Below are 26746 nucleotides of genomic sequence, written 5' to 3'. Positions count from 1 at the left end.
TCTCTATTATCCTGTTGAATTGTATTTTCAGAAACATGTGGCCTGCATCATTAGATCTTTAAAGAAGCCTACATATGACTCACACAGTAAAACAAGGCTTTTCCTAATTATCATCTCAGCAATGCATACTGTAGAGCATCAATAATTTAGTGCCACTGCAAATAACCCCAGCAGATACACACACAAACATATTTTTGATATATTTTACTGAACACCCAGTCATATACATCAGTGGTCCTTTATATCACCGGGGACCGGTCAATGCTTGACAATTTTACTGAGGCCCGGGGGGGGGGGGAGCTTTTGCTGAGGGATGTCACCGCCGCTGCCTGAGCCCCTGCTCCACTTGCTTTCCCACCGGCGCCCCTGACTTCCTGCTGCCTAATGGGGGGCACTGCCAGCAGCAGCTGCGCAGTGCCATGCCGAGGGGGAGCCCCAGCCATGGCGGCCACTGGAGAGCACCAAAGGTGAGCCAGCAGCAGAGTGGCAGGGCAACCCCCAATGCAGCAAGCTACAGTTTATGTCATACCATTGAAGATAACTGATGCATCAGTTAACAAGGTTAATCTTGTTAACCCATAATATTTACAGGTCCCCCCCAGACTGAGAGATCTAACCTACTGAGGTAGTGTCAGTTATTGTTGAAATACTGTTCTAGTTGTTCTAGGTGGTGTGTTATTGTTATATTGCTATATTGATTTTGATACGCTTGTAAGATGGAGCTCTTCCATCAAGTCTACGGTTGAGGCCAGCGCATGGAAGATCAGATGGGCCTCCTGGAAAACACAGCCACCATGTCAGATTATCGCTGTTGGTATTTGTTGGCAGGCGTAGTTCCCTTGGTACACCAAGTGGTAACTACAACAGTGCAACAGCGCAACAGACGGGGGGGGGGGGTGATTGTTTTGCCACCAAGATTTAATGGGGATTTTGTATGTGTTTATGTGGGGTTTTACCTTGTAACCCGCCATGAAACGTGAATGGCGGTATACAAATCTAAATAATCAGCAGCAGCATATAGTAGTGGGACGAAGTAAGAAAAATGCTGCAAAAAAAAGTTTGCTGATAACTGAGTAAACCCAAGCCATCGATGATTTGGACACTGACAGTTCTCCATCAGTTTTATACTCTTAAGGAATTATACTGAAGCAAATTGGGAGGACTTATAATAGGCCCTGGGAAATTTTTTAAGGGGCTGATAGATGTTCAAGAACCTCTTGTGGTGCAGAGTGGTAAGGCAGCAGAAATGTTGTCTGAAAGCTCTGCCCATGATGTTGTGCGTTCAATCTCAGCAGCCGGCTCAAGGTCAACTCAGCCTTCCATCCTTCCGAGGTCGGTAAAATGAGTACCCAGCTTGCTGGGGGGTAAACGGTAATGACTGGGGAAGGGAATGGCAAACCACCCCGTATTGAGTCTGCCATGAAAACGCTGGAGGGCGTGTCACCCCAAGGGTCAGACATGACTCAGTGCTTGCACAGGGGATACCTTTACCTTTACCTTTAGATGTTCAAAAATAACTGATCATAGGAGAAATTCCCAAAAATGGTCTACAGCAGGACCACTGAAGATGCTGGGATGGTGCAAGAAGTTTGAAATGGATACTGAAGATATTTCAAGACAAAAGATAGAATTGTGTGTGTGTGTGTTTACTTGATTTACCTTTCTTCCCAATGAGGACCCAAAGTGGCTTGCTTAATTCTCCTCTTCTCAATTTTATGTTACCCACAAGTCTATGAGGTGGGTTAAAGGAGAGAGTATGAGTGACCCAGACAGAGTGGGGACCTGAACTTGAATCGCCCAGATTCTAGTCTGACAGTGTAACCGCTTTGCCACACTGGCTTTCATAACACTGATCATTATATTGGAATAAACATATTAATATTAAACTTATGATGAATTGATTTAGCTCAGCATGCTGTGTAGCACAACCCAGAAAAAAACTGTGGCACTTGAGTGCCATAAATTGAAATTATCCAGCTTTGCAAGTACAGTAATTGATTCCAATAGCAAGTACAGTAATTCAGAGTATTTAGGATTTTTTTTTAAATTACAGAGAATGTCTAAACTTTGATAATTAAAAACTGAATGCTGACCATTCCAAATGAATTTAATGATATCCAAAACTATGTACAGATGTGCGTGTGTGTTTCTCATTTCAGTCATATGCCACTAAATGTCATCAATTACTTTTAGGTAGTCCAGACTATGGGCTGGTTTGTGATTGAGAAGAAAGTTTCAACAGATCCCTAGAGTTCTGCATGTGCAAGTGGAGACAGGAGATGCCATTTCTTGGAAATGGAGCAATCAGCAAATAGGTGCTCACATCTGAATGAATATGTGTTTACAGTAAATGCACCAACACATTAAGTGTATGTATTTAGTCTCTGTTTCACTGCAGTATGTCACATCTGTTCCTTTCATATCCAGATGTCACTGCATTTTAATTATACCCACTAATGTCTCTGCAGGAGTCACAAATGGAGCCAACTTCCCGTGAATTAGACAGTCAGTTTTATTTTAGCTCAGACAATGGGGCAGAACATCTGACTGCAATCTAGCAGACATTTGGGGGGTGAAAAAGTCTTTGTTTATATAATGGGATTTAGTTATGGTATCAAAAATCTGAAGCTGAAACATTTTGTTGTTGTGCACTTGTCTCTTTAAGTATCTTTGTCTCGTTCCCTTTCTGATATTATTATTAATAATAAAATTTCTATACCATCCTCATGAAGGAGGGCTTCCAATCAGCATTTGAGAGAGTACCCCTGCTCTGGAGAGTGGATAGTACAGTAACAGCAACAAATAAGAAAAGTTAGTAATGTGTGTCTTTAAATGTTTTGTTTAATTTAATATTTGCTTCACATGATATTGTAAAATCATGAGCCATGTATTTCAGATACACTTTTAACCATGTGTCATTCCTGCCTTTCAAAGTCACAAATCTCTCAGATGTATTCATTGTAAGTTTTACTTACTCATGGGAAAGCTGTTTGTTCTACACAAATTTAATTAGAAAAGCAAAAAAAGGATAAAAAAACCCTTTAATAACTAAATCCCCTCTTGTTCCTGTTTACAAATGTCCTCTAATGCAAAGATAACTAATGGGCCCTGGTGCTGTTAATGATTTCCACATTACAAAATAAGCAGAGAGGATGAAAGGATATTTAGAGAAATAATTGATAATGTACAGCTAGATATGTTTAGTCCTATTAACACTGTGGTGGGCCTACATGCCTTATGCTCCAGAAGAAGCTAACCGGGTAAGTAGAAAACTAAAACATTTTGATGAATACTCAATTATAAAATTAAGTATGTTCATATACATTTGTTCAATTTTACATAGTTTATTCTGTGCATAAGAGCATGCAGAGGGTCATGCCACAATTTCTGTGCCTACTCAGGGAATTCCTGAATTGACCACTACTCTCTTGTACATATTTATCACATGACTTGGTTTTTATCGGAGTGGTTAATCTCACATTGCTCTCAGCAACCACACCAGAAGAACCACAGTAGCATCAGCAAGGAAGGGGTCAGTGCTAGTAAGGTCTTTCCCATAAAACTCCATGCCATCCATACATTTCATAGAATCATAGAGTCTGAAGGGGGCATATGGGCCATCTAGTCTTATAGAAGAGTGTTATATGGCTGTCACAAATTTGCCACTCCAAAACTAAGAATTAATATTTGTTATGTTTTCAGATATGCATTTCACCTTCTCACTTTGTCATGGCTGCTATGATTGCCAAGGTTGAACCAGCCCTCATTTTCATTCAATCTCACCTCTGTACTACAACCCCTGTACCACTTGGCTTTGGTCCATGAAGGTCCCATGGTCCTCAGCACACCTTTCTGTGGCCAAAAGGACACCTTCCTCCAGTTTTCATCATGGAAAAACTGACTAGATAAAATCTCTCTTTCAAAAATATCTGGTCATACAAAGTGGGGTCTAGTGCTTGTGTCCAGGTCTCAGTAGAGTCTCTGGTGCTACCTCACCACAGCTTGGATGGATCCCATTCTGGAAAGTCCTATTTTCATCAAATGTTGATCTGAAATGCCTCCCTTGTTTAGAATCACACCTTGGGAATATTGGCCTGTTGACAAGCAGTTCAGAGCACAGAATAATATTGACTAGGTATGTGGAAAAAGAACAAAAACCGATTTGTTTTTGTTAGTCATTTTTAAAGAGAGAAAATGACACTACTTATACTCAAGTACTTTCTTTCAAATCTAATAAAATACAAATGCAAAGAAAGGGAAAAGCAGTTGCACATGCAGAATTTACAATGGTGTTTATTTCAGAAGAAGTGGTTGAAGGGATGGGATGACTACACTTGTGAATGAAGGAAATCACATAGCCACAACAGTGTGGATATGAATTTTGTAGAATGTTATTTAAGGATGATTATGCCAAAATCCACTCAGCATTATACAGAGGTAGGGAAAGCCAACTAAGTATATATTAGGCTTCCTAATGCTGCGACCCTTTAATACAATTCCTCCTGTCCCAACCATAAAATTGTGCAAGTGTTCTTTCACAGAAATTAAACCAAAACTGACCAATGGCATGAAGACGAAGGGCCTTTACGCACGGGGATCTTTGTTGCAAATTGTTTGCGGAATGAAAAATCGCCATTTAAAATAGTGGAATTCGTCGTTATGCATACCTGCCTTTGTAGTGGAATCAGTTGCGTTTTTTAGCGTTTCCCACAGGCTTCCGGTCTCGGCAGAAATCGCTAGAAAGGAAGCGCTATTGCCAAGCTCGTCCCGCCCCTGGCCGTCAAGCAGCCAATGGGCAGCCGTTAGCATGCTCCCAAACAGCCCCTTTCCCTTTAAGAAAGGTTTTTTTTTAAAAAAAACAGACCCATAGCAACGAATCTAGGTAGATTCGTTGCAACGGAGAGACCCATCCAGCTGCCTAATGTGAGCTGTCGTTTGATCGTATGATCGTTGGCACGCTGCCTCGAGTGATGTAAAAAATAAAGGGACTTTATTTCAGCAAACGGGCTTTTATGTGGTTTGTGCTTAGTGACTAAAGGTAAAGGACTGAAGCCAGGGAAGCCTCTAAACAGAAAGAGGCTCGCTGGTGCGTTTATCCCCGCTCGCTCGGAGAAAAAAAAATGGCGATCGCTTCGCCGGAAGTTTGGAGGACAGGCTCAGGAGGAGGGACTTTGAAGAACCCGCAACAATGGTAACGCACAGGTCTTTAGCGCTACTGTTGCAGATTGGTTGCAGGAGTGTATCGCTATCCGGAGGGTGAATCCACTTTTTGGGATTCCCCTAAAAGCGCTACAACGAAGCGCTTTTTGCTGATTGGTTTCAGGAGTGTTGCAGATTGTCTACAAAGTCGTGCGTTAAGGCAAATTAGTAGCGTTTTCAATTAGCAACCATTGTGCTATTTTGAAGCCGTGCAAAAAGCCCCCCATTGTTCATTATTGTATATAAATTGATTTTTTTCTGGGGTTTCTCAGTTCAGTTCTGCCTCTTGTCCCACCATGCCGATCTTGCTCTTTTTCGCTGCTCTAGACAGACGAACACTCTATCTCAATCCACTCCCCCAAGGCTGTTGTGTGGATGGCACCCCCCCCTCTCAAGCTGCTTGCCCTGTGAAAGGATCATTCACCCCCTAAAGATTTAGAAGATCAAGTAAAGTATCTGGCTTCTGTTAGGAAGAAGATGAAGATTTTTGATCTGGCCAGAACTTTGCATTGAACAGAAATAGATGACCATAAAAGGATGCACACTTAACATTTATTTAATGCTCTGAGTGGTTCCAGCAACTTTTGCAGCTGAATGGGGCAATCAAAGTATATGAAGAAGAAACTGGCTCTTTATAACATTGATTCAGAGATGGCATTACCTTGAAGGGAGAATTAACTTTTCTGGTAGCAGATTTCAGAAGAGGGCTATTTTCTTTCCCCCAGTTTCCATCTCTAATTCTGTATTCCACCTCTGATCTGACTGCATACTTTGATTTTCTCTTCTCAGTATAGAATGCTACTAGATCAGAAGTGTTTTATACTGTTATCATCAGTGACAGTAAGCAAAAAACAAAACAAAACACCTAGGCTCCTACTCAAGGGGCTGAAGTTTGGCAGCAAGGGGAAAACATAAGGAAGTATAGGATGAGCCATATCAAGGTCACACAGGATTAATGGGCCCTCATTAATCATCACAGTTACACATCTATAGACTGTTGAGTATGAGAATGATAGACTGAAGATTTATGCAAGGCTGTAAGAGAAAGAGCAGCTTTTGTTGTTGTTGAGGAATAATTTGAAGGGAAAGAGAGACCTGGTGCCACATCTATCTTCCAAGAGAAAGTTCCAGGCAGAAACACGGAAAATGAGAAGGTGAGATACAGCAAGGAAACACTGTGGTTAAATCAAGCAAGCAAGATTCACCTGAAGTTATCTATGTGATGATCACATCTACCTTAGATTACTGCCACATGTCCCATGTGGATACACAAAGAACAATTGGCTCAAAATACAGACATAAAATGTCTGGCTTGTAAGGAGCATAGGCATTAAAACAACTATGCTGGCTACCCCTTTCATTCTGGACAACCCTGCTCCATATGAAGTGTCAAAACCAGAAATCTTTCATAGAGGTTGAGCCCTACATTCCCTACTTGTCACAGCTGAGGGCTGGTGTCTTGCTTCTCATACTCCTTCACATGCATTTGCCTTGCTCTGACTTTGTTGAGTTCTAAACCCAGATGAAGGAATTTTTAAAATAATATTTCCCCAGCTTAACTCTATGCACTTCACCATAGTTACACATTGCTGGTGTTTTTCATTCTAAATGTCACTGCTGACCTTATCCTATTCCACGAGGGGATGAACAGAATGCAGAGAAGCTGAATTAATTTTGCATCACCCTTCTGGGGAAGACATTTACTTTTTAAAAAATCCAGTGTGCTAAATAGTCTGGGATAAGAGGATCTGTTCCCATATATTTCTGTCTCCCAGAGAAAACTGTGCCTGTGTCCGTGTGGGAGGAGACCAAGCAAGGGGCCTTTTATCCAGTAGCACCTTAATTCTGGAATGCTCCAGAAATTCACACGGTGCCTAGTATGTTCAATTTTAAATGAGAGTCTTTCCTCATGCTTTCTAGATTCTACTGGCAACCAATTGTGTCTTGAGCTAAGACTGCTCTGCTTGGTTGATTTCATGTGCTCAAGCAACTAAATGTTAGCAAGTGCAGCTAATATGTAGCTGTAAACAAGTACATAAGCCACTTGAACCATTTACTGCCAAACTGAACAAATCTAGCAATTGGCTCACCTTGATAATAGTCATTGAGCCAGGTTATTTTTACTGCTAAACCTCAGCAAATTGCTGTCCTCCACTTAACATTACCAACATCCAGGTGAAGACTGGAGTTCTCCTGGAATCCCAGGCCCTCCAGTCTACAGAAATCAGTTCCCATGGGGGGAAAATGGCATCTTTGCAGGGTGGAATTTATAGTGTATCATTATGGCTGTCAGGTCCCCCCTTGCCTACCGGCAGGGGATGATAGGTGGGATTGCCAAATCCAGGTTAGGAAGCTACTGGAGATTTGAGAATGGAACCCGGGGAGAACAGGGACCTCAGTGGGGTACAAAGTCCTAGAGTCTACCCTCCAAAGCATCCACTTTCTCCTGGTTAACAGACTCTGTTGTCTGGAGAGGAGCTATAAATCTGAGGGTCCCCAGATCCTACCTGGATGCTGGCATCCCTGTGTACCATAGGACCAATTTAAATTCCTCTCCATGCACTACTCCCAAAGGTCCATGAATCTCCCATGTCAGAGAGGGCTATATTACCTCCATTGCAAAGATCCCATGACACAGCTTTTACCTAGCATAATCAGTGTACATTTTCTTTTTTTTCTTTGCATTGTTCTTCTCACTGCGCTAATTGGTTTTATTATTACCTTTTCCATTTTTTATATTATGAAACCCTATTATTCTGGCCTCCTGTTGGAGTTCAAGGGGCTAAGAAGGAGCTGTAGGAGGGTGCTGTAGAAATGAGAGTGTGTTCCAAGACAGTACAAGACTCTTATCACCTCTTTGTTTCCCCCTTTAAGTTGTCTTGCCTAATAGTATAGATTCAAATGGGTAGCCATGTTGGCCTGAAGTAGCACAATAAAATCAAAATCCAGTAGCACCCTTAAGACCAACACAGATTTATTCAGGGGGTGAGCTTTCGAGTGCAAGCACTCTTCCTCAGACTAAGCTCACGCCTTGAATAAACCTTTGTTAGTCTTAAAGGTGCTACTGGACTCTGATATTATTGCCTAATAGTATAAATATGTTTTGCTTTGATTACCCATCTGTCCTTGTGGAACTGAACTCTACTTGTGAATAATTATAAGGTATTTATCGTTGGGGGTCAAGCACATTGCATTCAGGAATACAATGGGTGCTAGATTAGGGGGGTGGAGTGGAAGAACTTTGTGGACAAACTCCCCCCCCTCCAGGACCTGAAAAGGCTGCAGGCAGCTGTTATGGAACTTACCGGCAGGGGCAGCTCCCACACAGCCAGGCTCTGCAGACTCTGAGCCTCAGAGGCAAGTGGAAGGAAGAGGGGGTGGTCAAGGGTGGGAGACAAAAGGCAATTGGCTGGCCGCTGGACAGATAGCAAGCTGGCTGGAGGAGGAACATTCAGGGGTGGGACAGCCGCCCTGAGTGGGTGTTAAGTGACCCATGAGACATGCTCCTCCTCCAAGGTCTTACTATTAAGAAATATTAAGTGGAACAGATATGGCATCTGTATAGTTTAGCCAGGAGAGCCTAGGATTGTCTGGAAGCCAGGCAAGAGATGTTCTGAGGTGGTTTGCCATTGTTGGCCTCCACCTCATCATCCTAGTGTTCCCTGGAGGTATCCTGCCCAAATTCTAGCCAGGGCTGACCCTGTTTAGTATCTGAGATAGTATCTTACAACATCAGGCTTGATCGGGTTATGCAGGTCAAGTATTATAAGGCAATTGGAGGGTAGGATTGGCAGGTACCCCTGGCCAACGGTTGGAGATGGAGGGTAGGGTTGCCAGATCCAGGTTGAAAAACTCTTGAAGGTTTGAGGATGGAGTCTGGGAACGACAGGAACCTCACTAAGGTATAGTGTTTTTCAGTCCACCCTCTGAAGTATCCCTCTGAAGCATCCATTTTGCCCAGGATAACTGATCTCTGTAGTCTGGAGATGACCTGAAAGTCCAGGCAAACCCCTGTTCTCACGTGAAAACTAGCATCTCTATTACAGGGAGCTCCATCACATTGTGGAGCAATGTACATGCTGCACTATGCTGTCTGAGATAGAGTGAAGCAACCCTTTGACCAGTCAGAAATGGGCTATAAGTAGTCCACATAGCTGTTGCTAAATCAGAGGCTAACCAAACCAATTTGTGCTCAGGCATCCCTACTCATCATATAACCTGTGGAAGTGAAGTCCCCAATAAGTTCTTCACACAGTGTATTGTTAACATATGGCTAAGATTCAGGTACTTGCCTGTAACTTTCTACTCCCATTTTATAAATAAGTATATTTGCCATTTTCCTAAGTAGATCAGCTATGTTTATTTATGTGAGCATTGTGTACCTTGCTACTCTAAGGTACACAAGGCTCCTGAAGTAGTATCCAGTGAATGAAGCAATAGTCAACTACAATGAAATAGATAAACATAATGAAACAGCTATAAAACCGGTTAATGTTTTAAAACAGAGTCTGAAAGCAGCAATAAAAATCCCAACAGATGATAAAACCAGCATAGAGATAATATAAAATATAGAGTGCGGGGGAAAAAGATAACTAAGGAAGGGGGGACATGGGTGGAAGTTATTTATGAAAGTACATGTGGTGAGGAGAAACTGGAAGTAAATATATGGGTGTTTTTTTTTCTCTCTCTCAATAGTAGCATTGGCACCACACAATGAATTTGATGGGTCGTAGATTCATAGAAACCTAGTAGCTCCAACCCCCAGATGAGGCCAGATGACGAATAAAGTTCAGTGTTGTTAAGTTCAATTAAAGTCTCAGTCCAGTGGGCTGCAGCAGTGAACAGGGCAAACTTTATTTCAGTAATTATTAGGAAAAAGATTGAAAATAAAACAGTAAATATTGTACTGTCCCTGTATAGACCAATGTGCAACCTCATCTGGAATACTGGTTACAATTCTGGTCACTGTATCTAAAAAAGAACACTGCAGAAGTAGAAAAAGTACAGAGGAGGGCAACCAAGATTACTAGGGGTTGGGAGCACCTTTTAGTTTAGAAAAGAGACAACTAGGGGGCAATATTATGGCGGTTTATAAAAGTATACATGGGATGGAGAGAGTTGACAAGAGAAATTTCTATTTCTCCCTCAAAATACTAAAACTCAAGAGCATCCAATGAAGCTTATGCACAATAGTTTCAGAATGGATAAAAGGAAACACTACTTTACACAGAGTGATAAAAATATGGAACTTGCTCCCAGAAGATGTAGTGATGGTCACAGAAATAAACAGCTTTAAAAGGTGATTAGAAGATTCATGGAGCTCTGTTTTCATATGTGGTGGTCTTATGGGAAAGTTACATAGAATTTTATGTCAATAAAAGTTTTTCTTAATCAGAATCTACTCCCTCCCTGCCTGGCCCCGGAACACCAGGTCACAGTGATCCACGCAGATTGGATTTCGGTAACTCACACTATGTGGGCCTACCCTTATCCCTGATCTGAAAAATACAACTGGTCCAGAATTCAGAAACTGAGGTTCTCACAGAAAGACCATGGAGGGCACACATCCACCCCATGCTCCAACAACTGCAATGGTTACCAGTTGAATCCTGGATCAAGCTTAAGGTCTTGGTAATTACCTTTAAGGCCATATGCAGTTTGGGCCCAGACTACCTGAGAGACCATCTCTCTGCCTATGCCTCCCAAAGAACACTATGCCCACCCAACACCAACTGGTGGGTGACCCCCTGGCCCCCAAGAAAGCACATTTGGCCTCAACCAGGGCCAGGTCCTTATCTATCCTGGCCCCCACCTGGTGGAATGAACTCCCAGAAGAGATCCAGCCCCTGTTGGAGCAAATACAGTTCTGCAGGGTCTTCAAAATGGAGCTCTTCTGCCAGGTATTTGGTTAAGATCAGTGACAACATCTATTAGGCCCCAAGAACTCCCTTCCATTGAGATATGCCCACTCTGCAGGGTTATGGTCATAATGTTACCTGTGAACAAATGTTCTACTTTTGCTTATGGTTATTCTTGGTGATGCCTCATTATTGATGATACAGTTACTGATCTTATATTGTACTCTGTTACACAATTAATGTTCTTTGTAAACTGCTCTGAGCCGCAAGGGAGAGCTGCAACAAACAAAGAAACGATGGATGGATGGACCTTGCTGCAATGGCAAAGCTCACTAATCTGATGACTAGATAGGCCAAATGAAGAATTTTATGAGTGCCGGGACTTGTTCTTAAAATATGCTGATACAGAGTTTAATGGTTTTTTAGATTGTTGCTTCAATATTTTTTCTTTTTCCTCATCTTTATACTGATCTAAAATAAATAAAATTTCTCTAAAAGTAAAGAAGATTCACGGAGGATACGGCTATCAATGGCTACTAGCCATGAGGACTGAGTGAAACCTCCATATGCACAGACACTAATCCTCTGAATCCCAGAGTCAGGAAGAAATATCAGTCTCTATGTCCTCTTGTTGGCTGTCCAGAGGAACTGATTGGCAACTGTGTAAAATAAGATGCTGATGGATTATTGGTATAATCCAGCAGGGCTCTTCTTATGTTCTTAACCTTCCCAGGCATAGCCCCTGAAATTCCCAGAATTTCCCAAGCTGGTTTTATCTACCCCAGGGCAAAGGCTATTTATTCGGGAACAGTAATACAGAGCTTCCTATAGCTAAGTAAGTATTTAGTGATATTTTAACCAGGGCAGAGGGTACCATGGCCCAATTTGAATTTCCACACGTAAAGCTTTTATCAACAGAACAAAAGCAGGAAAACCCTGGATGTCCGTGTGGATAAATTTTGCTGGTGTCAATTTTGGGATCAGAGTGCAGACATGATTTTGGTCATACTAATATTTTTAGACCTGATGGCAGATGAGAGTTTCCTATTCAGTGCTCTTAGTAATAATATATTGTAATTCCTCACTCTGTGCTTTTCATGCTCTCTTCCACGTTCACTGCTTTTGAAATCAACTTCTGTACCTAAAATATTCAGAATCTGACATATCCATTTGAAATCTGAATGGGAAACATTTAGAGTTCCACCGAAATTCAAATCTTGGCTTTTTTTCAGAACTACCAGTGCTCCCTCATGAATCTCAGCCGAGCCTGTCTCATAGATCCATGAGAGTACAGCCCTTGTACAAATAAGAGACGTGTCACTGTGCACAGAAAACTTGCTTTCTTGTTTGAAGTTAAGACTATTTTTGTCTTGTTCCTAAAACAAGGTAGGAATGTTTGCCCCTTGTTTCTTGATACATTCCCAGCCTTTCCTATATTTGTTTTCTGTGGTGTAAGGGAAAGAACAGACCTGCTCTAGGCCGCTGCTCCATTAAAGGGCTGCAGAGTCAGGATATATCCTCAATCAGGGACTCTGAGCTAGAGGCAAGAGCTCCATTAGAGGGAGAGTCCAGCTGGGATTTGCTTCTGAAGGTAGATAACAGCCCGGATTGAAAGGAGTATATATCAACAAGAGAGCAATCCCACAGAGTCACTAGTATTATTAATTAGGTGCATTAGTCTATTAAAATGGCAAGAAATTTAAGGGGGGAGGCTAATCTTTCGCATCCATCATGCTTAGTGCAAAACTGGCATTCCAGCAATCATCCTGGTATGGGGACCTGAAGTCCAGGGAAAGTGGGTCCTGAGTTAGATGGGGAATTGTTTTTCCTTGCTTGTGATACACTGGCAGAGGACTCATAACACAGATACTCAATACTATACCAACTACTTAGAAGACTCTGTCCAGCTTCTGTATCTATGCTTAGGCCATTTCTTAAAATATACTAGGCCTTGTGCAAATGAAGAGAGTGGAAATGCGGGGAAGGAAATACCACCCATTTTAAAATAATCTTTACTAATTGTTCACCCCAGCCCACAGTCTAACACACAGCAGCAGAATGCATACTGCCATGTGCAAGAACTGCCACACTTAAAGTGCAGAAAGAATTATGTGTTTCAACTATTTTGGGAACACAGCCCTCTCTGAAGTTCTAGGACATCTGTTACAGGGAGAAGTGGGTGACGGAAGTGGAATGGTTTGCAAAATGGAAAGGCTTGCAAAACCCTGTCAAACTGATGATGGTCTTTGGGCTGAAAGAGCTGTGTTTACCCTCCTAGGACAGACCTCTGGACAATCTTTGACTCACCAGCAAAAAAGTAACCTGCCTGCCAGGTTCCTGTCAACTCTTCTTTGTCTCCGGGCCAACCAGGCAACAAAACTAGGAGATTTATGAAGCCAAACAAGGCTGGTGGGCTTCTTTTGGCTTGAAAGGCATATAGCCTTGCCCCTAAGATGTTGCCCATCCTGACACATACTCGTAATATAAAGTATATTCCTATTTGCCAGTAGCTGATGGCAGTACTGCAGATTAACAGTCATGTAATGACATTGCAATGAGACAGATGTCACTGCTGGGCAACTTCTTATGGCATAATGAAGTCTTCAGGGCTTAGGAACCACAAAGTCCCTTCAAATAATTCTTGCATGATGCAGGCAAACAGAGAAGGTTGGACATGATTTATGGGCTGCTCGTAAGGGAACCTCTTGCAGGTAGTATTGCCCACTTTCTCTGATCAGATCTGCATGGTAATTTTAGGAATCCATTAGATGGAACATTTACCCATTCTTAAGCACAGTATAATTTCTCTCCCCAGCAACAGGTGAATATTAGACATATCAACAACATCGGTTACACAGAATAGTAAGTGCTAATGCAGTAAAAGGGGAAACAACAGTATATTTACTCTGAAAGCTTTCATATGATTCGTTAACAGAAATTGATTTATATAAAATATTTCCAGTCATTCACTGCATTATAGGGAATCAAGGTAGTAGATAAGAGATGAAAGCAGTATTTTTGCAAAAGAATAAAAACAATATACTCTGGCATTTTCTTTTTAAACAACATTTGCATGTTTTTGATAACACCAGTATAGGTATGTCAAAATATACATCCTCCAAAAAAATTGTAGCACAAGGCCATCCACACACACAGAGTCGGTGCTTCTGCTCCATGCACAAATTATGGGGAAGGAAAAAAGTAGACTGATGCTGAAATGGAACTATAGTCATAACTGAATGCAGAATCATTTATTTATTTACTTACTTACTTACTTACTTATTTATTTATATGCCACCCTCCCCGGAGGCTCAGGGCAGTTTACATAAGGACCTAAGAACAGTATATGAAACAGTCTATAGCATGTGAATAACCATACAATAATAATAGCTAATAGTTATATCCATATAACAATGTAACAGTATAAACAGTATAAACAATATAAACAGTGCAACAGTGCAAACAGGTCCAGAGTATACTGGTGGAGTTCTGAGTGGGGGCGGGGGGGGGAGCAGGGCCCTTCAGTCGCTGTTGGTTATGTCGGGTCTTAACCAAATGCCTGGTGGAAGAGCTCCTTTTTGCCCTGTGGAACTGTTTAAGCCGACTATCAATATGGAACACATACCTGCTGTGGGACTCCATGGTCCTGGCCCTCCCCCTCCCTCTCTCTCTCACCCATACACACACTCCTTCTCCCCTCCCCTCTTGCCTTTCCCACCTACCTCTCCTTCATGGTCCCTCCCTCTTCAATGCCTCCCCCCACCTTCCCCCTTGCCTCTCCCACCCACTTCTCCTTCCTGGCCCCCCTCCCTCTCAGACACATGTACATTCTCCTGTCCCCCTCCCCTATCTTACTTGTCACAGCAGGAGTTCTGTGTCCATCCACCGGTGGCACACCAGATCTCCAAGGCTCAGGGCTGGGCCTCAGAGCACTGCTAGCAATGGCCGCATGTCTCCTAGCTTCCCATCCCTGCCCCATTCTGTGGAGGTGGGGCTGGTCTAGGAAATGGGGTGCCTCCACCAGAAGCACACCAAGGCCCAGCTCTGGGCCTTGGATTGCTGCTGGCAGCTGCACATCTCCCAGCTTCCTAGGCCTGACCTGCTCCATAGAGGGCCGGACCGGCCTAGGAAGCAGAGCACTGCTGCCAGCAGAGCTCCAAGGCCCAGCCCCAAACCTCAGAGCTTTGCCGGGGGCCGCCACCATCAACTAGCACGCTCCCTAATGCGGAACAATGGATGTCACATCCCTTGTCATTTTCATTTAAAGGACACATTCTAGAAGATGTGTTCCACATCAATAATGGTTACATAAACCAAATGTTAGCACCACCCTATATCAGGGTTGCCAACCTACAGGTGATGTCTTGAGGTCTCCCATTCTTGCAGCTGTTTTCCTGACTAGAGCCACAAATTCCCTTGAAGCAACTGCCTGATGGGGGAGGGGGTGATTGGAGTGTGAACTGTATGACACTATAGCCTGCTGAAATCCCTCCTGCACACATACCCCAGATTCCAACCCCCAAATCTCCAAGAATTTCCCAACTTGGAGTTGGCAATACAACTCTACATCTTCACCTTATCCTTTCCTAACCAGCCTACCCACTGAGACATGCAACCCTAACCTCGGCTGAGACCCAAATTGCTCCAATTTATTTTATTCACGTTCACTAAGTATAAACATTTTAATTTTTTTCATTTTATCCTCCAAATAATGGAACCGTGGAATCAGTTAAGCTGCAAATTTCCATGGCAGAGAGGAGATTCAATTCTGGGTCTCGACAGTACATAGTCTAACACTGGTTCTCAGTACTAAACATCCTTACTTGGGAATAGGTTTGGTGGAATGGCAGCGTAACTGTAATAGTGTGCAGTGCATCCTCACTGGTGAATAAAACATACATGCTGAATGAACATGCCTAGGCCTTGGCTGTGACAGTATCTAGCTTGTCAGGCATATGTGGTGCAGGGTACTTTGTATAAGCCTTACAGGCAGCATTAAATGAGCAAGCCATTGGACCATGGTCAGGCAAAGCAAACTGGCAAAATGGCCTGGCCCTGAAACAGAATGGCCAACTGATATTTTTAGCAGGTCTTTAGCAAGAAGGGATGTTCTGAGTCAACAATTAAAAGAGTGCTTTTAGCACTTCAGTCACACAATGTCATCTTGCTTCTTTCCATGCACAAGGAGTTTGCTTTGGAATGTTTTCTGACAACATGTGAGACAAGTGCTGGAAAGACCAAGCTCACCTCACCTCCAAGTTGCAGAAAGGGGACAGGAATTTCAAAGGATATGGAGAAAAGAACAGGAAATTTCCAAGGGAGGATGAATCCTCAAAAGTCCATGGTTAAAATTTCATTTTTTCCCTGATTCAGAAGTTTTATTTAGGAGATAACCTTCAACATTATTGTAATAGAAAAGCTTATATTTATAAGTTTGTTTGTTTTAAAGTTTCTATAACAACCATCACAACAGAGTCCTCTCAGGGTGGTGCATTTTGAACATTAACTTACATCTATTAACACGATTGTCAATTCTTAGGGGCTTTTTGCACGCCTTCAAAATAGCACAATGGTTGCCAATTGAAAACGCTACTGATTTGCCACACACCTGAAACCAATCTGCAAAAAGCGCTTCCTTGTAGCGCTTTCAGGGAAATCCCCAAAAGTGGATTCACCCTCCGGAAAGCAATACACTCCTGCAACCAATCTGCAACACTAGCGAAAAAGACCTGTGAGTTAACATTGTTGCGGTTTCTTCAAAGTCCCTCCTCCTGAGCCTGTCCTCCAAACTTCCGGCGAACTGTTCGCCATTTTTTTTTCTCCGAGCGAGCGGGGATAACGCACCAGCGAGCCTCTTTCAGTTTAGAGGCTTCCCTGGCTTCAGTCCCTCCCCTTCAGTCACTAAGCACACACATTTTACACATTCATTCAGCCGAAAATCGGGCCCGTGAGAGGGGGGGAGGGGGGGATTTTTTTTTTCACTCGGAGGCAGCGTGGCAACGATCAAATGACAGCTCAAACAGAGGCTTCCCCGGCTTCAGTCCCTCCCCTTCAGTCACTAAGCACACTACTAAGCAGTCACTTTATTTTTTACACAGTCATTCAGCCAAAAATCGGGCCCGTGAGAGGGGGGGGTTCACTCGGAGGCAGCGTGGCAACGATCAAATGACAGCTCAAACAGAAACTTCCCCAGCTACAGTCCCTCCCCTTCAGTAACTAAGCACACTTCAGTCACTAAGCACACTACTAAGCAGTCACTTTATTTTTTACACAGTCATTCAGCTGAAAATCGGGCCCGTGAGAGGGGGGGGGTTCACTCGGAGGCAGCGTGGCAACGATCAAACGACAGCTCAAACACCCCAGGCAGCTGGATGGGTCTCTCCGTTGCAACGAATCTACACAGATTCGTTATAATGGGTCTGTTTTTTTAAAAAAAAACCTTTCTTAAAGGGAAAGGGGCTGTTTGGGAGCATGCTAACGGCTGCCCATTGGCTGCTTGACGGCCAGGGGCGGGATGAGCTCGGCAATAGCGCTTCCTTTCTAGCGATTTCTAGCGATTTCTGTGGGAAACGCTACAAAACGCAACTGGATTCCACTACAAAGGCAGGTATGCATAACGACGAATTCCACTATTTTAAATGGCGATTTTTCATTCAGTGACCAATTTGCTACAAAGATCCCGGTGCGTAAAGCCCCTTAATTTCCCATGAATTTTACATAAGGTAAAGGTATCCCCTGTGCAAGCACCAGGTCATGTCTGACTCTTGGGGTGACGCCCTCTAGGCAGAGCTTTCAGACTGCATGTCTGCTGCCTTATCACTCTGTCACAAAAGGCTCTCTTGAATGTCACATATAAATGCATTATAGTCATTTGTTAAACCTTTTGGGGTTATGATCAGTGCTAGAACATGAAATGAGGATTAACGGGAGCATTTCACTGGGGTCCACAGTTCCCTTCCAAGTTAACATTCATTAATCCATTATCAAGAATTGTCATGATCACAACACTATTGTCACAGAGGACGGGTATATCAGTGGCTGCTAGCCAAGCTGACTAAAGAGAACATCCACAATTCAGTAATGGTGGCAGGTGACAACACCATGGAAAGGCTTGGCCTCTATGCCCTGTGGTTGGTCCTCCAGAGGAACTGGTTGGCCACTGTGCAAGACAGCCTGATCCAGCAGGGATCTCCCTCTCCTGTCTTGCACAAAAGAGAGGGAGCTATTATCCATACCAGTACTGGGAATGAACATAGATGATACAGGCAATGGGAGTGACCCACATGTTAAGCAGATCTCAATTATTATGGGCACTGCATAGAATTATTGTTTCCCAGAATGACATTTAGAATTTTCCACAAATGCTATAAGGTAAGTATTAATTCTGAAGTGTGGTAAGAGTAAGTTGCTAAAATATAGGGAACTTGTAGGCCTTGGTACACTGAAGGAATGAACTTGGATGTATAAAAAGTAAGGACTCACAAACAGCAAATCACAACTCTGAGTTTGTAGCACTTGAACTATAAATGAATATGCCATACTTGGTTGGTGCTGTGGCTTATCATTATTCTCTCCATCAACTCTGTTGTTAGTTGTGGAGTAGCAGGAACAAGAAAGTTGCCAAAGAATTTGAGTTCTACTATTCCTTCAAAACTCTTTGGACAAGACTGAAGCACATTCATTTAGCATCTTCTCATGCTTAACAGTTTTTAATTTGAACTACTCAGGCAATGTCTAATTTTCTCCCTATCAACAAATACTTTGAATTCTGTAGTGTTTCACTTCTTGGCAGGCAAGTAGGCTTTTGGAAAATACTTGAAGTGTTGTTTTTTGTTTAATAGGATCAGGTTGATTAATGGAGCAAGGAGAGGTTCTGTGGAGGTCAGGTGCACTGAGCGTTTGCCAGCTTGCTATAGTGGTTAGGAGTGCGGACTTCTAATCTGGCGAGCCGGGTTCGATTCTGTGCTCCCCCACATGCAGCCAGCTGAGTGACCTTGGGCTTGCCACAGCACTGATAAAGCTGTTCTCACCAAGCAGGGCTCTCTCAGCCTCACCCACCTCACGGGGTGTCTGTTGTGGGGAGAGGAAAGGGGGGGGGGGATTGTAAGCTGCTTTGAGACTCCTCCTCAACCAACTCTTCTTTTTCTTAATGGGGAAGGGGGAGATTTTAGAATATTTGTGTACTAATGTGATGCTGAGAGACATGGCAAGCAATGTCCTTTCTGTTCCCCCCTCTCCAGATTTCTGAATGCTAAAGAATAAAGGCTTCTCAATGAAAGGATGCAATCACCATTGCTGCTTTGGATTTGCAGATGGTGCTTTACACTTAGTTATAGAATTTTGTCTGTTAAGGTGCAGACAATAGATACCTTGTGAGGTAGGTCAGGCTGAGAGAGCTCTGACAGGGCTGCTCTATGAGAACAGCTTTAAGAGGACTGTGCCTAGTCTAAGGTCACCCAGCTGGCTGCATGCGGAGGAGCGAGGAATCAAACCCGGCTTTCCAGATTAGAAGCTGCCACTCTTAACTGCTATACCAAGCTGGCTGTCCACTGGGTACAACGAGGATGTCAATTTCTCATTTATATCCCACAATTCCTCCATCATGGAACTCCAGATATTCTCAGGAGTTCTCTCATTCAGCCTCAGATCATTGTCTGTTTAGCATCAGCAAGGTTTCAGCATCATATGCCTTCTATCCATGCTGTGGAGCTTTCCTCATCCATCAATACTTTTCCAAATTGCCCAAAATTTCATTTGCACATTTCTTATGGCCATGTATTCAAACAACATCACTCATCAGGAGTTTGCACATTTGACGTCACTTTCAAGTATCTTATGTTCTTATGCATCACTTTCTTCATTCCTGCTTTATAGAGGGGAAGCTGAAGCTTAAATTTACTGGTTTGCAAAATACATCTAATCTAATAGTTTCCTATAAGGAATGGGGCTTGGTCTGCTAGACTTAGATCTGAGGATAGTTTCCAGGGCTTGGTTGACCTGCAGTGGAAACCTCATACTTATTAATCATATGCAAGATTTTTTTTAATGCACTAACAGGAAGAATCCATTGATTATTTGAAAAAGTAGATGTTAAAAATATAACTCTATTACATTTTAAGGGGGCAGTTCATCAGAACTTTTCAAGCATTTTTGGGTGGGCCCAAAGGATTGATCCTGATGCTCAGTGAGATAGCTAAGTATCTAGCACCCATTCTGCACCAGCTGGATAATGCACTTTCAATGTGCTTTGGCAGCTGGATTTTCCTGTGCAGAACAGGATAATCTACTTCTAGAGTGCACTGAAAATGCATTATCCAACGTGTGCAGAATGGGCCCAGGTTAGAGGATTCCGTGTTGTATCAAGTGCTGGAGTGATTCCTTCAAATTCTGGGTAAAACCTTGCACACATTGTTTTTATGATGGATCAGTCTTTGGAAGCTGATGGATCCCTGCTGATTTCACAGAGACCTGGATTCAACACAGGCTAGAGACTGTGCATTTTAGGCTGCTGTCTCTACTTTTCTGTTCTGTTCAAGCACAACTGTTTACCAGCACGTGTCTCATTAATTCCCTCAAGGTTTCTGAGGCAGGAGAATAGAAACTCTCTGAACACCCAATCCGCATCAATAGTACTAGTGACCTTACTGTTCCAATCCTGGCTTTTGCTCTAGCCAAGTGGAATTAGTATTCAGTGGGAAAAAACGGGTGTCAAAGCCAATAGTCAGGACAATCCGTGTGCTGCTATTCAGTTAAGACGGAGGAAAAGTAAAAGAATGTGGTACTGACTACTAAACTGAGCTCTGTAAGAATCTATGCATTTCCCCTGTGGGTTGTGAAATGCAGTTTGGTGTAGAATCTCACTACCTTTTTTATTGCAGAATAAATAATATCCTTCTAATCAGGAACTGCATCATGCTGACTCTCTTATGCCCAAACCAGGTACTGGAGAAACCTCAGACCTCTTTTGGCACACACAGCTGGAGGTTGGAGGGTCCTGAACCATAGCGATTCATCCTTAGCACCACACATTCAACTGATATCCATAAAATCTATGCACTATATTTGTCTGCCTAGAGATAAGCAGGAAGCAAGTTTGCTTTATTGTCCTCCCGAGAGTTTATTCTAGAGACTGTAAAGTGTTTTATTACAAAATGAAAGACAAGACTATGGTCAAACTCACAGCTCATTATTACCAGCACCACGCGCTCCATGTGAATAGGACTGAGTTGAAAATAACAGCACACAGATTTCTTTATCGGCTAATGATGGCTTTCACTTGAGAGGAGTAAGTGTACTTCATATCTTTTGACAGTAAACTTTCATTTCCTTATTTGGGAGAGAGAGCCATCAAAGATGACGATTACTCCTCTATCTGATGATATGGGGGTGGGGGGAGGCAGAGAGAGCTCAATGCCGTTGTTGACAGATCCTGCTTTTTTCCTTCACTATGTCAAGCTCTCCTTAAAAAGCTAGAACATTGGCCCATCTAATACAATGCTGTCTTCGTTGACTGGCAGCAAATCACCAGGTTCACAGGCAGGAGAGGGTCCCAGCACATGAGACCCTTTTCACTGGAGATGACAAAGATTGGACCTTGGATTTTCTGTATTCAAAGCAGTGCCCTGCTACGGAACCACAGTCCCTTCCCAAAGGGAACTCAGGATCCATATGAGTGGAAAAGCACCGGGCAAGAAGTGTGGGGGGAAATAATTTTTAAAAATGCTTGAGGCAGTTGCTGGCACATGAAAGACTAAGCTACCTCACAGGGTGGTTGTGAGGGCAAAATGGAGGAGAGGAGAACAATGTTAAGCAGTTTGAGCCCCCCACTGGGAAGAAAGATGGGGGGTAGAAATAAAGTAAATATATGGAACAGCTGCATTCACCATCAAATAACCTGTGAGGACAAAATGCTGGGGACAATGAGGAGGGTTGTTAACTACTGCCTTCATGTTTTAAACAATACAGCTGGCATTGTCTTACATTTTTAATGTAAGCACACGTGAAATAGATGAAAATATATACCTATTGATTTCTAATAAGACATTGGAGTAGCACGTATCAGTATCACTTTAAGGGTTCATTAAAAATCTTGATCCATTAATCGGCCCTCTGTGCAGATCCTCCTGTATTTTTAATTGCTTCTTATGGCACACCTGCTGCCAAAAAGTCAGAAGGAAGAATATTTTGCAGAATATTTTGAAGAACTATACTTCCACTTTATTAATGACACCTACACAGACTGTGATGCTGGTAGAAAGCACTGTCAAGTTGAAGCTGACTTATGGCAACCCTCTAAGGTTTTCAAGTGGAGAGATAAACACCGGTGGTTTGCCATTGCTTGCCCCTGTATAGCAACACAGGATTTCTCTGATAGTCTCCCATCCAAGTATTAATGATGGCCAATCTTGTTTAGCTTCTAAGATCAGATGAGCCTGACTAAGCCTGTCCCATCCAGAACAGGACATGAAAACTGTATAGCAGTGCTAATGCTTGATACTGCCCAAGACTAATGAAATATGTGGAAGATCATTACAATATCTGCATGCTTATTCCAAACTCTTCACATGCTCACTCCAAACCTTTTTGGAAACATATTGTCAGGCGTGTCCTTAGATTCTATTGGAAGTTTAGATCACCTGTGTTAGGTGGTTTCTTAGTTTAAACATTTCTCGTCTCACTGGAGCAAAACCAGAAAGATTTAAATCAGCAATTTGTGCTTTAAACTTCAATTTTAAAAAGAGCCCCTTTCCCTGATATGCAGCAAACACACCAAAATGGTAATTCATCCTGCCTCTCACAATGAGAATCCAATCTAAAAAGAGCATTCAAAACCTACACACTTCTAATCCCACTGACTTTGAGGTTAGTTCATGAACTGAACCTGTCCATGGTTCATGACCCCTCAAACCTCGTAGAAAGGGACCACAGTCTCTTTAAAGGGGGTTTGAAGAAAGCCCAAAAGACAGCTTAGCTACTCAGCTGTTTTGGACTGTCTTCTGTAGTCTCTTGAGGGTTTAAAGGGATTTCAGAAGACAACCCCAAACAGCTAAGGAATAGGGAGCACTTCCTCTCTGCTCAGCTGCTTTTGCAGGTTTTGTGAGGAACAGAAAGCAGGGATTTAAAGGAACTCAAAGTCCCCTTAAACCTCTGCTTCTTTTCTATGTATGAACCTCCACGAACTGCTTTAAAAGCTCATGACAATTCATGAGCAGCTGTGAGTGATAGGGTATTTTGCAGGGCATTAATTTGTAGGATTCCTCTAAGCCAGAAGTGACTTTGATGGCATTCAGTGTGCACACACAGTGGGAGAAAAGAAAAGGGTTACACCACTGGTTACACCAGAAACATTTTTAAAGATTTGTGAAACAGAACAGAAAAGCATAAGTACATATTAATATATAGCCCCACTCCAATACTATTCAGAAACTACAATTTTACAAGAGAATAGAACACCAATTCCAACCTCTTAATCCTCAGCTGGCTATGTTATTGAACAACAGCATCTCATTTTGGTATGAAAAGGATAAGTATGAATCATTTACTGACTTGAAAGACAGTTGCCATTCCTCTTAAGTTGCTGTAGTTTTTTCTTAGAACACTTCCCCCCCCTCCATTCATCCCCCCCAGAAATCAACCCGCCTGCCACTTGCACCCCCCCCAAAAACCTTCCCCAACCAAGCTAACCTGCAACGCAGCTAATGCAGCCAGGCCCCTGACCCTTCTCCAACAAAATGCTATGGTCTCCAAGACGGGCACCTTGGCAGCCACATGCTGCCCTGCCCTGCTGTCCTCCTCTCTGCAAAAGCCCTCCCCCACCATCCTCTGCCATCCTCTGGATTTTGTATTGTAAGCATTTAATCAAGATCCAAGAGGTCATTCACCTGTTTTGGAAAGAGGAAAAAAGTAGAGAAGGCTGAATATTCTTGGGTCCATTTACTGTTCAGACCACACACATCTCCTTTTTAGACTGAGTTTTTGAACAACAGAACCAATTAAGACAGAAAATATTAGATCTCATTACTGCATTTGACCTCAAATTATAACAATAATACTTCGAAAAACTAATTTGCTACTTGCAAATCTCAGATATCTTTGCACACATGCACACACACACAAGTTAGTATCTGTTTGGAACAGCTGCAATGCCGGCAGTAGATACTACTCCTATTACTATACTCATCACAACACACATTCATGCATTGATTTTCTTTTAACATCACCCAATTGGTCCCAGGTGACAGCTGATTCTAACATAAGATCAATAACTGCCTCCAATCATATCCCAGTGATGCAAATCTATGAAGCACAACTGATCTCCTCTACCTGAAGAATAAGCATTATACTTTCTTTTTCAAGGGGGGGGGGGGAGAAAGCAAATACATACAAATATATACATAAAATGAATTAAACTCTATCCCACTCATCACAGGCTGTCATAAAAGTGCATCGGACAAATATGCTCATTAGTAAAACAAGTGCCTACAAAAACAATATGAACTTATTGGATAGGCTTTGCTTGTAAGGTAAGCAAATAAAAATATCAACAAATTGGTAGCAACTGAATGTACAAAATCATTGAATGGAAAAAAGAAAGGGAGTAGAATCTCTTGACATTGGCAAGATACAGAATAGTTGGGTTAAGTATATAACGGCAATGTCTGCACTAAAGGGAAACATAAGGAATAGAATATATAATACCACAGATACCAAGAATAAATCTGCTGAATGCTATGAGCAACTTTAAATTCTGACCAACTCTGGATGGCTTTGGCAGCTCACCAAAAATTGTGCTTGGCAAATTCTAGACTTTATGCTGAACATCAAATGCAATATTTCCAAAATGTCTATGAAATCTGGGTGGTTTCCACTTCCTCTCTCCAAAGTGTGATATACTGGGTTCTCCAAAGTGCAAAACAACATGAGATTGCTATCTACCTGAACATGGAACTGTATAAGAGAGACCAGTGAAACACACACCCATCCACCTAACCCTGTGGTCACTGCCACTTTATGCACTCCCTCATTCTCCTTATCCCTGTGCATCTGTAACTTTCATGCCTTTTCCTCCCATCCCTTCGCAATGTCACAGTTGAGTATGCAAACTTCTGCTTCCTGGACTCTTCTTAGCTACTGTCCAGTCCAGTGCATTAGTTGATAAATGGCCATTAAGTGACTCTGCTGCCCTCAAAAATACCCATCAGAGCAAGGATATGTAGCTGCTCATGCATGGAGCTATGGTATGAAGGGTGGAGGAGATGGAGGAAGATCATTTACTCGGCATTAGCAAGTAAGGGGAAGGAAAGATGGGCAAGTTAGAAACAGCTGCAGTTTGATAGTCTTAAGCCTCAACGATATGTTACACTTAACACAGAGGGCAGGATGAGCATATTTCTGGACTCTCATATATACAACGGACTGACCCAAAGAAACAGACATTCATACTTACCTGGATAGGATCGGGTTTCAGCCTTTGCAAAAAAACCAGCAGCATTTTCTAAATCAAGAGATAACAAAAAATGAAATCAAACAAATAATTATGAGGCTAAAAAACCCCAAAAAACCATAAGGCCCCAGGCCTAAGTGGCTTTGCTGGGAAGTGCTACAAGTAATTAAAAAACAACCTGCCACCTCATCTAACATATCTTTATGCCAACATACTGTAGGCAGAAAGTCTATTCCAAATAACCAGCACAGTGTAGTGACTAGTGTCATACTCAAATCGGAGAGACTCAGATTCAAATCCCCATTCTGCCTTGGAAGCTTGCTGGATGACTTTGGGCCTGTCACCTTTTCCCTCATCCTAACCTACTTCACAGGGCTGTTGCTGTGAGGGTAAAAGTATGAGGAGAGAAAGATCCCACGATCTGCACTAGGAAGAGAAAAGGGGGTATAAATATGTAAGTAAATAAAAAATAAAAATACATGGAATGAATGGGGTTTATGTCAATACATAAACCAGGTAAACCCCCACATCTACATCTCTGGGATTGTACAGAGCAATCGCTATATTAAAACCAAGATACTAGATACATCATTGCAGCTTTTGATACTTGAATAGACTCCAGTTATCCAGTATGATGAGAAAGACCAAACTGGGTTTGTAACTTGTAGTCTGCTCACAAATTTTGTATGATTTTGGCATTTAAGTATGATTCATAATAACGGTGTCACTAATTCCTCTGGTACCATTCTAATTGGATGGGTTAATTACCCTGCTCTGACAAATGGCTATGACATCATTCAATTGTACCATTCATCTATAGTTACATTGCACATAGATAAGTCTAGTGGATTGACAAAGAGAACTACTAAACAGGATTCCAGTGTCTTTTCTCCACACCCATTATGTGACACATATAGAGTCTCCTTGGGAAAGGAAATATGAGCTAGTCAATAATTTTATTAGCGGTTGCAACTTCAGCTGGAATACCTATAGAATGAGAGTTGACTTTGTGAACAGTGGATTAATATCTAGGGGTTAATATTGTTAAATATTTCTAAAAAGCCAGCTCTGGATAAATGTTAAACTGGAGTGATTTAAAGAAACAGGATGCACATAACTGTTTGAAATTATAATGCATCCACTTCCCAAATGTAGCATTCCTTTCCAGCACTGCTAGTACCACGGTGTTCTTTCAAAATGGCAAACGTGTCTTGAAAAATCCACCCACTAGAATAAAAAAATGCAG

At 42.3% G+C, this 26746-nt stretch overlaps 1 protein-coding gene across 38 annotated transcripts in view; it reads right to left on the bottom strand.

Annotated features, from left to right (window-relative positions):
* The window catches only part of NRXN1 (neurexin 1), a 1166434-nt gene that overhangs the window by 883252 nt on the left and 256436 nt on the right, over positions 1 to 26746 (bottom strand). For 22 of the 38 annotated variants that reach the window (XM_077334531.1, XM_077334465.1, XM_077334492.1 and 19 more), the window contains one exon: positions 25504 to 25551. The exons of the other annotated variants lie outside the window; for them this stretch is intronic. In XM_077334531.1, the coding sequence (XP_077190646.1) occupies positions 25504 to 25551 (48 nt within the window). The remainder of the gene's footprint in view (positions 1 to 25503; positions 25552 to 26746) is intronic. 38 annotated transcript variants of the gene reach the window in all.

Source organism: Paroedura picta, chromosome 1 (genome assembly GCF_049243985.1).
Source record: "Paroedura picta isolate Pp20150507F chromosome 1, Ppicta_v3.0, whole genome shotgun sequence".
NCBI classification, from domain to species: Eukaryota; Metazoa; Chordata; class Lepidosauria; order Squamata; family Gekkonidae; genus Paroedura; species Paroedura picta.
Note: the sequence above shows the minus strand (reverse complement) of the source record. Positions and strands in the feature narration are given on the sequence as shown.